Raw genomic sequence first — 12760 nt, 5'->3', positions numbered from 1 at the left:
TCCCTGTTTGACACCCAATTCCACCTTAAATGGGTCACTTTGGGAGCCATTGCTGTCCAAGACTGCTGCCATCATTTCATCATGGAGGAGCCACTGGATGTTCATGAATTTGTCAGGGCACCCGATTTTTAGGAGGATGGTCCAGAGAACACTGCGATTCACTGTGTCAAAAGGTTAATGAATGCCATGTATAGAGGTTGATTTTGTTCCCTGTATTTTTATTGGAGCTGTGGAATATGGTGGTGTGTAATTGGAGGGTGGCAATATGCATTATTGCACTTAGTGATACCAACTCTAAGGACACCACTGGCAGGGAGGTGGCAAATAATGTCACAATTAATATCATTTCATCTATTCACATTATTTGTAGACTTTTGGGCTGTAAATATTGATTTTGCCTGTATACTGCCTCATAATTTTCCTATAAATTTCCAGATAGAAGTAAAGCAGAAAGAAAAAAAAATGATTTTTCTATCTTAAGTAATACCTGGAAGGCACCCACATCAATCAATTTGTGGCTGGGGTGATCTTGGTACTACATGCTTCACATAACCTTTCTATTTAATAATTTAATAGCTGCTGTTGATTCACTTTGCCATCAATTAATCCAAAAGGCTTAACCGAAGTCAAAGAAATTAGAGAATACGCATTAACCTGTAGGCAATTCTTTCAACGACATGGCAGCTCAGACTAAACTATGTGCCCCGCTTTATCCTTTCAAAGATATGTGTCTCAATCTAGAGATGCTTGAAACAGTTCATGGCTTATTGGTTCTCATCACACCACACTGGCTCATAAAATGTGTCAATGCCTGGCCAACAACTGACACCTACATTCCTACAGTCAGCCATTCAGAAACCGCTGTTCTATTTAATGAGTTGCTTAGGAATGTTGTTGTAAAATGTTTCTGGTGAGCAGATAAACACAACTTCTCAAAAGCATTACAGAGACCTTCATTTTCTCTCACTGTAAAGGAAGCAATTAGTTTCCTTGGCTCTCATGCTTAAGCAGCAGGGTCCCCATTTACAGTCGCATTCCTCATTTGCACCTCTGCAGGTGGGAGGTGCGGGTGGCTTGCAGAAATCATGATGGTGCGGCATACCATCACAGGGAAGTTCTCTCCATGTTCCAAGTGGGGAATATCCAACTTCTTTGACTGGCCGTAGCCTCATTCTGCTGTGGAAAAGGAGCAGCTGAGAGCAGCAGCTGAGAAAGCGAAGTAGGCAGTAATGGAGAGAAATGGCAGGAGAGGCAGGAATTGCAGCAACAGCAAAGGCCAAAAGAACGAGGAAGAAAACAAGCTGAACAAGGGGCAGCAGAGAGGTGCCTCACCCCTTATTTGGAAGGAAATCACGAGGAATATATCGCACAGAACTAAATACACTTTGCCTCTACCCCTCTTTTAGTGAGGAACCAATAATAAACAACAATTTGTTTCTTGACTCCAACCCCTTCCTTCAATGTGTATAATCTGTGTCTGGGTTTCTACAATAGTAGCAACTGTCAATCTAGGCATTAATTTAAATGTATACACAATTAGATACCATTCAAAAACAATTATTCTCCAATTATTGTTTGTTTTGATCAGCTCCAGATCCCTTTCTTTTACAAGAACATATAGAGTGAGTGAGAGCGAGGTGTTGCATTGTTGTGTGCTTTCAAGTCTTTCCAATGTATGGAATTATTATAAATTGTTATCTTTTCATTATTTGAAAATACATTTAAAATAGATCACACTAACTAAATATAGTATTCCCTAGTCTTATTAAAAGTCTTTTCCATGTTCAAAGCTAGAGTATATTCTCAAGCTACTCATATTAAAGTTAATATTAATTACTTCAAGACTTAAATTGCCCATGTAGACATGCTAACTTGATACCTTGCTGCTGTGTCTGGGTTGGTAAGGAATGATCTTACTTCTTCGGTATTGTTTCTGCACTAAACGTACAAGTCTGTTCAAGGCAGTTACATTCTGGTACATAGACCCAGCATTCACTGGTTTCTTATTAAAGCCACACAATTCAAAGCAAGAAAGTTCTAATACCAGAATATGAATATTGTTTCCAGGAGCTAACCCGTCTCTGAAAAGAACCAACACATTTATAAGTGTTTACGAAATAAACCGTCTATTTCATCAGCTCTATCACATTATTATCCTCAATTGGCTAACTGCTGGGACATGCTTCCTTGTATAGGTGATATAATAATTAGAAACAGAGGGAATTAAAATGTTACTACCAAGCTACTGTGCTCTTCATGATTGCTGTTATGATAATGAGGTTTGGACTCTTTGCAATTTAGTTCCATCTAATTACATAAATCCTGTACACATCCTGTACTGTAATCAGGTCATGTATGTGATAAATGAATGGTGGGCCACACAATTTTACATCAAATAATATATCTAGGCTGTGATCCTGTATAAAACAGATGGTAAAGTTCTGCCACCAAGGCTGCCAGGAAGGGAAGACACGGGTAGTCGGTCCACCAGCAGTTGCACAGAAACCTTCCTGGCAGACCTTCACATCTGCTCAGTGGTTCTTTCAGTTAGAATGGTGCCATCCAGCAGCCATTTCATTCCAAAGCAAATCACTTCTGCCTCCTTACACAACATCTCAGCGTAACACTCAGCTATGCTAGCATAAAGCAAAAACAGTATTCTAATAGCTAATACTCCGGAAGACAGGAGCAGAATTAAAAATTATCTTAATAGATCAGAGAGATGGGCCAAAACTAACAAAATGAAGTTCAACAGGGACAAATGCAAGATACTTCACTTAGGCAGAAAAAATTAAATGCAGATACAGAATAGGGGATGACGCCTGGCTCAACAGCAGTACGTGCGAAATAGACTTTGGAGTCCTTGTGGCCAACAAATTAAACATAAGCCAACAATATGATGCAGCAGCTAAAAAAGCCAATGGGATTTTGGCTTGCATAAATAGGAGTATCGTATCTAGATCCAGGGAAATAGTGTCCAATTCTAGGCACCACAATTTAAGGGAGATGTTGACAAGCTGGAATGTGTCCAGAGGAGGGCAACTACAATGATCAAGGGTCTGTGATGCACAAGGACAGAAAATGTTTAAAATGTCCAGAATGTTACTCTGCTGGAAAATTTCACAGGATTTTATATTACATCAACTGTGTATGGGGAAAATGGCTGTATCTGGAATTTTGTTTTTAAACTGTTGTATTTAATAGTACACAGTTCCACTCAGATTTATGAGTTTCATATTTTTTTTTCCGTGTCAGGAGCAACTTGAGAAACTGCAAGTTGCGTCTGGTGTGAGAGAATTGGATGTCTGTAAGGACATGGCCCAGGGGACACCCTGATGTTTTATCATCCTTGTGGGAGGCTTCTCTCATGTCCCTGCATGGGGAGCTGGAGCTGACACAGGGAGCTCAGCCCACTCTCCTAAGATTTGAACCTCCAACCGGTCAGTCTTCGGTCCTGTCAGCACAAGAGTTTAACCCACTGCGCCCCCCCGGGGGGGGGGGGGGCGCTCCATAGTTTCATAATGAAGAATAGCTTAAAAGATGATGGCTATATAGCTAATGGTGGAGGGCAATCTGAGGTTAACCTTAGTTTTAGCCACATAGATACGTTGTGCAGATGACTTAATTACATCAAATAACACTGGGGACACGCTGAGCAAGAAGTTATGCATGAAGTCTTATGTCTTAGCTCTATCTTATGGCCCAAAGTCCACTGATTCAACAGTAAGCTCAATTAAAATATGTATTGTAATGGTATGAATATTTGACTATTTCCGATATTGCTTTATTCTTTATCCGGTTTTATGACTGTTGAATGTTCAAAAGAATGTTAATATTGAGGCCAAAATCTGTTTTGAACAAAGCAGGACAGAGTCACAAAAATTACACACAGGGTAGCTATGTTGCCAGTTAAACTTTTTGTCATATATTGGTCATTTCAATGGTATATATACATATTTAAAGGTTTATTACATCCAGTTATTAAGCTAATTTTCCATTTTATTTTAACAAATACAACAACATAGAATTCAACAAGAAAAGAAACCCCGCTATACAATAGCATGCTGACACTTCTCAGAGGAAAATGCTTGCTTCCTCTTTTTTTGGGCACAGAATTGGTGATTGACAAAAGTGTAAAAATCTGGGCAATTACATTTTAACCTTTAGTATACCCAGCAAAGGCCATGCATCCCTGCTTGCTGAAATTTAAAAAAGAAATAAATAGAGGCTTTCAAACGAAAGCATACAGTCACCGAAGCCGCTTTGAAGTGGAGCCTGAAAGTTCTTAGAAACCCACTTTAGATTTTAATAATCCACTTGATGCCACTGTACTTCGGTTCCAAAATCTACCCAAATCCAAGCAATACTTTCCGCTTGTGAAACGTAACTAGAACACTCATATTCTTCCAGGATATTCAGTCTGTTTCCATGACAACACTCCGGGATTCTTTGGCTACCATGAGTCGCATTAGTTGACTGTGGAATTTCTCAATCTTCTTTACGTCTTGAGCCTGATCTGTCCTATACAGTAGGCACTGGAAGAAAGAGAAGGTTTAGATTTATCCGGGTTTTATTTCAATTTTCTGAAACAAATATTAATTTACATGAAATACACCAAGATACAGCATTGAGAATATTGCTCTAGAAACAAGATACAGTGCTGTGTTTACAGGATGCCATTTATTTTCTGCTCTTCTATTTTAAAGTCCCCTTCGGGGTGAGAAGGGCAGCATATAAATGTCATAAATAAATAAAGGAAACAGTTTTTTTCTGCCATCCTATCTGGGGTTACAAGGCAGGTTACATCTTATTTTCTCTCAAAGACTGTGCACTCATGCTTTCAAGGATAAACCTATTTTTCAGGACTAGGATGGGCAACCTGGAACCTTGCAGACATCGCTGAACTGCAGCTTCAATAATATAATCAGCGATACTGATTAGGGGTAATGGCAGTTGTAGTCCAAAAGCATTTGAAGGGCTAGATATTCTTAATCTCTGTTCTAGCAAAACAATCAAATAGTAATTCCAGTATTGGGAAACACATAAGAAAAATCTAACAAAATATATATTTATCCAGAAATTTCATCAGTTTGCTCACATAGCTGATTATCATCACCTTTATGTATAATGTACCTTTTACTCAAAACTGGAACTCAGGACAGTCTTAATTATTAAAATAATGGATTAAGGAGAGGACACCTAAAAAACTCCATCAAAATGGCTTCTATAATGTGTTATGAACTCATGTTGTTGACCTTCAGAGGATAATTATTAGCTAACTGCAAACTTCTTCCCCCTTGCAGTGCTTTCCGGGAAAGAAAATTTTAATATGTCTTAGCCATCATGATTTCTGTATGATGTTGTCAACCTCAAACATGCTTAGTTCCTTTAAGTGAGAAAAAACGTGTAGATTCATCTCATTAATGAAAATCCCTTCAGCAGTGCAATCCAATACAAGTCTACATTCAAAAATCCCCTACTGAATTCAGTGGATTAAACTCACAGCTGCATACAGTGCCACAGTCTAATTTTCTTTTTTACAAGTCTTCCCGGACTAAGACCAAATTGGTTCTGTTCAAGCAAGAACATATTTAAGAGATATTCCTAAGAACAAGAGATACAAACTATTGGCAGAAGAATATCTTGCAATTTCTTCCTCAATCAAGACATTCCCACAAAAGACCACATTCTAAATTTCAGAAGGCTGTGACTCCAGTATTGAAACTCTAATTTGAAGACTGTGGAGCCTTTACATGTAATAAAATTGTTGCACTGGAGCAAACAAGTAAAATTTACACTTGACCATGAGCACTTTGCTTAGGCCCACCTTTAGCCCCCACCTTATAGCCTTACCTCTGTTCACTGCACCTGAGATCCTTTCAAAATTGGAAACTGGCCACTGTGGCAAAATGCATCTCCTATCCTTGTTCTAAAAGTGTGACTCAACTGGTTTAGCACACTGCAGTCACAAAATGATAACTGGTGGCTTCAAAGCAAGGAGATTATCCTCTTTATTTTTATTTAAGAGCCTTACTGTGTTCATTGGACTTTCCTAATAAGTATATTTAGAACTGAAGATCAAAAGATACAAATATTATTGGGGAAAGCAGCTTTCCAAAATTTTAGAAAGTACACTGTTGTTGTTGTTGTTCATTCGTTCAGTCGTCTCCGACTCTTCGTGACCTCATGGACCAGCCTACGCCAGAGCTCCCTGTCGGCCGTTACCACCCCCAGCTCCCTCAAGGTCAGTCCAGTCACTTCAAGGATGCCATCCATCCATCTTGCCCTTGGTCGGCCCCTCTTCCTTTTGCCTTCCACTTTCCCCAGCATAATTGTCTTCTCTAGGCTTTCCTGTCTCCTCATGATGTGGCCAAAGTACTTCAACTTTGTCTCTAGTATCTTTCCCTCCAGTGAGCAGTCGGGCTTTATTTCCTGGAGGATGGACTGGTTGGATCTTCTCGCAGTCCAAGGCACTCTCAGCACTTTCCTCCAACACCACATCTCAAAAGCATCGATCTTGCTTCGCTCAGCCTTCCCTAAGGTCCAGCTCTCACATCCGTAGGTTACTACAGGGAATACCATGGCTTTGACTAGGCAGATCTTTGTTGCCAGTCTGATGTCTCTACTCTTCACTATTTTATCGAGACTGGACATTGCTCTCCTCCCAAGAAGTAAGCGTCTTCTGATTTCCTGGCCACAGTCTGCATCTGCAGTAATCTTTGCACCTAGAAATACAAAGTCTGTCACGGCCTCCACGGTTTCTCCCTCTATTTTCCAGTTGTCAATCATTCTTGTTGCCATAATCTTGGTTTTTTGACGTTTAGCTGCAACCCGGCTTTTGCGCTTTCTTCTTTCACCTTGATTAGAAGGCTCCTCAGCTCCTCCTCGCTTTCGGCCATCAGAGTGGTGTCATCTGCATATCTGAGGTTGTTAATGTTTCTTCCAGCAATTTTCACCCCAGAAAACTAAATGGACCAGTACAACCAGAAAGTACACTAGTAGAAAGTTTATTTTTGTTTTTAAAAATGAAAGAATGAGATGTCTATAGAAGAAGGAATTTTATATGAGGTTTCCTACACATTGTTTTCTTTTCAAGGATAACAGACGAAATAACATTTTCCTTTCTTCTACAATCATATTGTAGAACTTGATTCTGAACTGCTACAAGAAAAAAAAATCAGAGAATGTTTTCTCAAATTACAGTTAATCTAATCATTCAATTAAAAAATGCTAAACCAAAGTAGTTTCCCTATTTCATTTAGATTGTCTAACATCTTGTTTCTTGCAAGTGACAATAGGAAATAATAAATAATTTTACAGGTAAGAGCATTAGCCATTCTACAACAAGAGACGCACCATGTTTGGGGGTAATTGCCTCCATATATTAAATGAGTAATATAATCACACACTTCATGCCCTATTTTGCAAGTTTCCAAATACATCTGACTGGCCACTATTGGAAATTAAATCTGGACTAAAAAGAATTACACCCCGTACATAGAGGAGCTGTTTTTACATGCTAATCTGTAAATAGACATAGCAATCATATGAACTCTTAAAACATTTTAAGAGTTTATACAAACAAGTGTATATATGAAATACCTAAGAATTCTACCTGCTTCAGATGATGACATTATTTCAAACTTTGTGTTGAACCTAAGTATTCTCAGAATTTACAAGTTAACTCTGTTTTGCACTCTAAATTTCAAGGCATAGAACGATTTCTGAAGCCTTTCTTCTCTTCCTGTTACAGTATCTTCTCTTCCTGTTACAGCATGGAAGAATCCAAGGAAAGCCATTTGATGGTATCAGCAGGTTCTGCATACATGGCTATTTCAAACTAAACATGGAAAACGTATCTACACTGGGAATATAGCACAGTAGTGCAAGGCAGCTTCCAGTTTCAGTACAAAACCAGTAAAGACTGAAGGGGCAAGCAGATTGGTTGATCTGCTTTTTCACTCCTATAGTCAGCCCTCCACATTAGAACAGGATCCCCGTGAAAGTGAAAAACCACAAATAAAGACATTGCTGTAAACATTTTTACCCGAGAGAACACCTCTCTAAGAAATTCTAAGTCAGTGGTTCTCAACCTGGGGTCCCCAGATGTTTTTGGCCTTCAACTCCCAGAAATCCTAACAGCTGGTAAACTAGTTGGGATTTCTGGGAGTTGTAGGCTAAAAACATCTGGGGACCCCAGGTTGAGAACCACTGTGTTAAGTCTTCCAGCATGACTCTATGTTTGAATTCCACTGGAAGCTGTCCAAAGTATTGTACTGGAGGAGCTAAAGATTTCTAGAGAGGTGTTCTCTCTAGAAATATCTAAGTCATCCAGCATGACCAGAGTAAACTGACACAGAAAACTTAAGAGATTCCTAGAAATAATATTGTAATCAAATCAGTGGATAACCAAATCTGAAAAAGGCATAACCACAAATGTGGAGGGATGACTGTATTGCCTCACTTAACCACACTTTGACCTAAATTCTGTTGTTAAGTCATGACTACAATGTGAGGTGTACTCTAGTTGGGACTAACCAACAAAATGCCAGTCTTCATAAGCAATCTTTACTTCCCCCTCACATACACAGTAAACTTGTGAAGCTCCTGACATCTTCCTCTAAAAGTGGAAAAGAAAGCTGGCACATGGTGTGCGTTTGAGAACAGAAAAAGAGGGGACCCTGTTAGGTGCACACATGTGCCATTTCACTGTGGGAATCAACTTAAGTGTTACTTTATAGCTAAAATCAAATATTTTCAAAAGACAATTGGCAAATGGGATTCAAAGGATCATGTTGCTAAAATCTCCCCACAAACATTTTACTTACAACAACATCATCTGTTACTTTGATGCACAGATTTCCATCACAGTGCCGATATTTGAGTACCACACGTACCTGAAATAACATAAGCATCGTTTTACAAATTTGCAATTACTGTTTCCAACCAAATACTACAAAAAGGGACAAGTGAATTCTGTAATCCACCCTTGGAAATAGTTCTACAGTACTTAACATCCCGCTTCCTCCTTTTTAATAACCAACTTGCCCTAGCATGCATAACTTAGAATACATCTACACAACAGAATTAATAAAGCTTGACTCCTTCAACTGCCATTGGTCAATGCTATGGTATCCTAGGAGGTGTAATTTAACAGAATGTTTAGGCTTCTTTGCCAAAGAGTGCAAGTACCTCACTGAACTACAACTCCTATGATTCCATAGCCTTGAAACATGGCAGATAAAAGTATATTAATTCTACAGTGTAGCTGCACCCTTGGTCAGCTACACAATAAAAGAATATAGTAATACTTCACTGGCTGGTATCTGCTACATGCATTTAGGCAAAGAACTATCGACAAGTCTTTCTGAACTCAATTAAAAGAAAGCAGCATGCAGGACTTCCTTTTACTTAAATAAGTGAGAGTAGTCTTATTCAATGGCATTAATGAAAAAATTGTAATGTATATAGCATGGGAAATGCTATATAACTGGCCTTAAACCCTATAATAGATAAAAGAGGTGGCACACTTTGCAAGACGCATAATTAGATATAATCCCCCATTGGGTTATTTATCCTATCACTATTGCTACAAAAGAAGAAGGCTTTCACAAAGCTTGCTTCAGGATGAAACCCATGTAGATGGAGTATTTTCACTTTTATTATTTTTTCAACTGATGAGTCACACATAACCTCTAAAGGAATCACGCCACACACAAGACCACTGGTTTTAATGAAAACCAAACTGAGCAACATGTAATTTGGCCAGATTCTGTTTTATCATCAGATATAGAAACATGGCTATAGGACCAAGATTTTGGAGAATAACCTGCAGTGCAACAAATGAATGTAGAATCTGTGCAATGACAATTGGAATGGCTCTGGATTATCATTTTGGATTATGTGATTTTAATTACATAACGAGTGCTTGTTGTGAAGCCGCCCTGAGAAGGACGGGGGTAGAAATGTATGAAATAAATAAAATTGTTTTAGATGTTTTAATTCTGTTTTTTCATGTAAATGTTTATCAATGTAAATGTTTATGTCATTGAATTGTTGATGATATGTGAGGCTGTTCTGAGTCCCCCTCGGGGTTGAGAAGGGAGGGGTACAAATATGGTAAGTAAATAAAACAAATGGACTCTATTTCTACTGGATTATTGCACTTTTCTTCCACTCCTGTAAAATGTATAGCACTCATTGAATCTGTCCCTCAGCTATGTACTTTTTCTCAGCCATATTGTTCTTATGTTGTTTATAATTGTGTTGCATTGTTTTTATCTGATGGTTTTAATTGATTAAAGTGTTTTACTTGTGTGCTTTAATTGTAATTTTTGGGCTTGTCCCTTGTAAGCCGCTCCAAGTCCCCTAGGGGAGACGGCTGGCGGGGTATAAAAATTGTTATTGTCCATGTCTGAGTTATACTAATTGTATTTTGCTTATTGTTTTTACTATTTTTTGTTGTTTTATCGATGTGTTGTTGGACTTGGCCTCATGTAGAATCATAGAATCAAAGAGTTGGAAGAGACCTCATGGGCCATCCAGTCCAACCCCCTGCCAAGAAGCAGGAATATTGCATTCAAATCACCCCTGACAGATGGCCATCCAGCCTCTGTTTAAAAGCTTCCAAAGAAGGAGCCTCCACCACACTCCGGGGCAGAGAGTTCCACTGCTGAACGGCTCTCACAGTCAGGAAGTTCTTCCTCATGTTCAGATGGAATCTCCTTTCTTGTAAGCCGCTCCGAGTCCCTTGGGGAGATGGTGGCGGGGTATAAATAAAGTTTTATTATTAAGTTATTATTATTATTTCTCTGTGTAGCCATTTAAGTCTTGTACTGCCTGCCTTTTCATCCATTTCATCCACAACAAGGGAGCCCATTTCAAGAACCCAGGGAAGGAAATTTAGAGCCTATAAAGGCTTGTGCTACAAATTGGTTCTGCCAGGATGCATCTACACTGCAGAATTAATGCAGTTTGACACCACTTTACGGGCCCTGAGACACAACGCCATGGAATCAAGGGATTTGTAGTTTGCTGAGGCAGCAGCACTCTTTGACATTGAAGGATAAATGCCTTATGAAATCCCCATAATCCCATAGCATTGAGCTACACCAGGCATGAGCCAATTTGGGCCTTCCCTCCAGGTGTTTTGGACTTCCACCATTCCTAACAGTCTCAGGTCCCTTCCTTTTCCCCCTCAGCCGCTTAAGCGGCTGAGGGGGAAAAGGAAGGGGCCTGAGGCTGTTAGGAATGGTGGGAGTCCAAAACACCTGGAGGGAAGGCCCAAATTGGCCCATGCCTGAGCTAGAGAGTTAAAGTGAAACCAAACTGCATTAATTCTACAGTGCAGACGCATCCTTGCTGTGGATAAAAACCCTTAGACAGGGGGAGTGAATGCCATTTCTCCCCTCCTCCTCCTGAAGGCCCTGAAGCAAAGCTTGGCCGGCTCTTCGCGGGCTCTGCTTCTCTTCCCTCCCGATCCTCATAAACTCTACCTTCAGGGGGTCCGACATGTAGAGCTTCTCGGCGGCGCGGCTGAACTCATCCCAGTTCTGAAAGTGCGGCATGGCTGCCTCGCTTGCCTGGAAAAGGACACCTCAGCGCTCTTCCTCCCCGGCAGAACCAAGATGGCGGGCGGAGGCGGGGCACGGCGTGGTCAGCGAGCCCTGCCATTGGATAAGAGAAAAGATTCCGACCAATCCCGACGCGCGCTCTTCTCGAGCCGCTCCGCCTATCCCTAACCCCGCCTCTTCTCTTCCGGCTTCCGGGGCCCAGGAGGAGAGTGGAGGGAAACACACAGCGCCCCCTAATGGCCAAGAGGAACTGCATTGGCGCCATGGTTTAGAAGGAACCCAAAGTGGAAAGGGCAGTAGAAGAAAAAGAAGATTTTAGAATGAATTCTAGATCCAGGGAAGTCATGCTACCCCTCTATTCTGCCTTGGTTAGACCACATCTGGAATACTGTGTCCAATTCTGGGCACCACAATTGAAGGGAGATGTTGACAAGCTGGAATGTGTCCAGAGGAGGGTGACTAAAATGATCAAGGGTCTGGAGAATAAGCCCTATGAGGAGCGGCTTAAAGAGTTGGGCATGTTTAGCCTACAAAATAGAAGACTAAACATGCCCATTATAAATATGTGAGAGGAAGTAATGGAGAGGAAGGGACAAGCTTGCTTTCTCCTGCCCTAGAGACTAGGATGTGGAACAATGGCTTCAAACTACAAGAAAGGAGATTCCATCTGAACATTAGGAAGAACTTCCTGACTGTGAGAGGTGTTCAGCAGTGGAACTCTCTGCCCTGGAGTGTGGTGGAGGCTTCTTCTTTGGAGGCTTTTAAACATAGGCTGGATGGTCATCTGTCAGGGGTGCTTTGAATATGATTTTCCTGCTTCTTGGCAGGGGGTTTGACTGGATGGCACACAAGGTCTCTTCCAACTCTATGATTCTATGAATGCAGCCTGACAGGGCTCAATGCTAGGGAATAATAGGAGTTGTAGTTTGGTGAGGCACCAGAAGAAGTAATAGTATGAAAGCTGGGCCCGGATGCTCTGAGCATTACGTGTTTCTGCTTCGCTCCTTCAGGAGCACTGTTTGCGTAATGCAGAACGGAACACAGATATTATAGAAAGAATGTAAGAATTCTTTAATGGTAAAACCCTAAGGGTTAGCCTTACCCTAAGCCTAACCCTTAACCCTAATCCTAACCCAAACCCTAATCCTAACCCAAACCCTAAACCTTACCCATAATCCTAATTCTAA

General features: G+C 40.4%; 1 protein-coding gene across 1 annotated transcript; it reads right to left on the bottom strand.

Moving 5' to 3' along the window:
- Window positions 1-3902: 3902 nt before the first annotated feature.
- SRP9 (signal recognition particle 9) lies at window positions 3903-11663 on the bottom strand. The gene is made up of 3 exons (XM_060754185.2): window positions 11496-11663; window positions 8829-8897; window positions 3903-4535 (listed from the first exon to the last, which is right to left on the bottom strand). The coding sequence occupies exons 1-3, from the start codon at window positions 11565-11567 to the stop codon at window positions 4416-4418; spliced, it is 261 nt and encodes an 86-aa protein (XP_060610168.1). The 5' UTR covers window positions 11568-11663; the 3' UTR covers window positions 3903-4415.
- Window positions 11664-12760: the final 1097 nt, after the last annotated feature.

The sequence above is a fragment of the Anolis sagrei genome, chromosome 1, assembly GCF_037176765.1.
Source record: "Anolis sagrei isolate rAnoSag1 chromosome 1, rAnoSag1.mat, whole genome shotgun sequence".
Lineage (NCBI taxonomy): Eukaryota > Metazoa > Chordata > Lepidosauria > Squamata > Dactyloidae > Anolis > Anolis sagrei.
The sequence above is the reverse complement of the archived record's forward strand: the minus strand, read 5'-3'. Positions and strand labels throughout refer to the sequence as shown.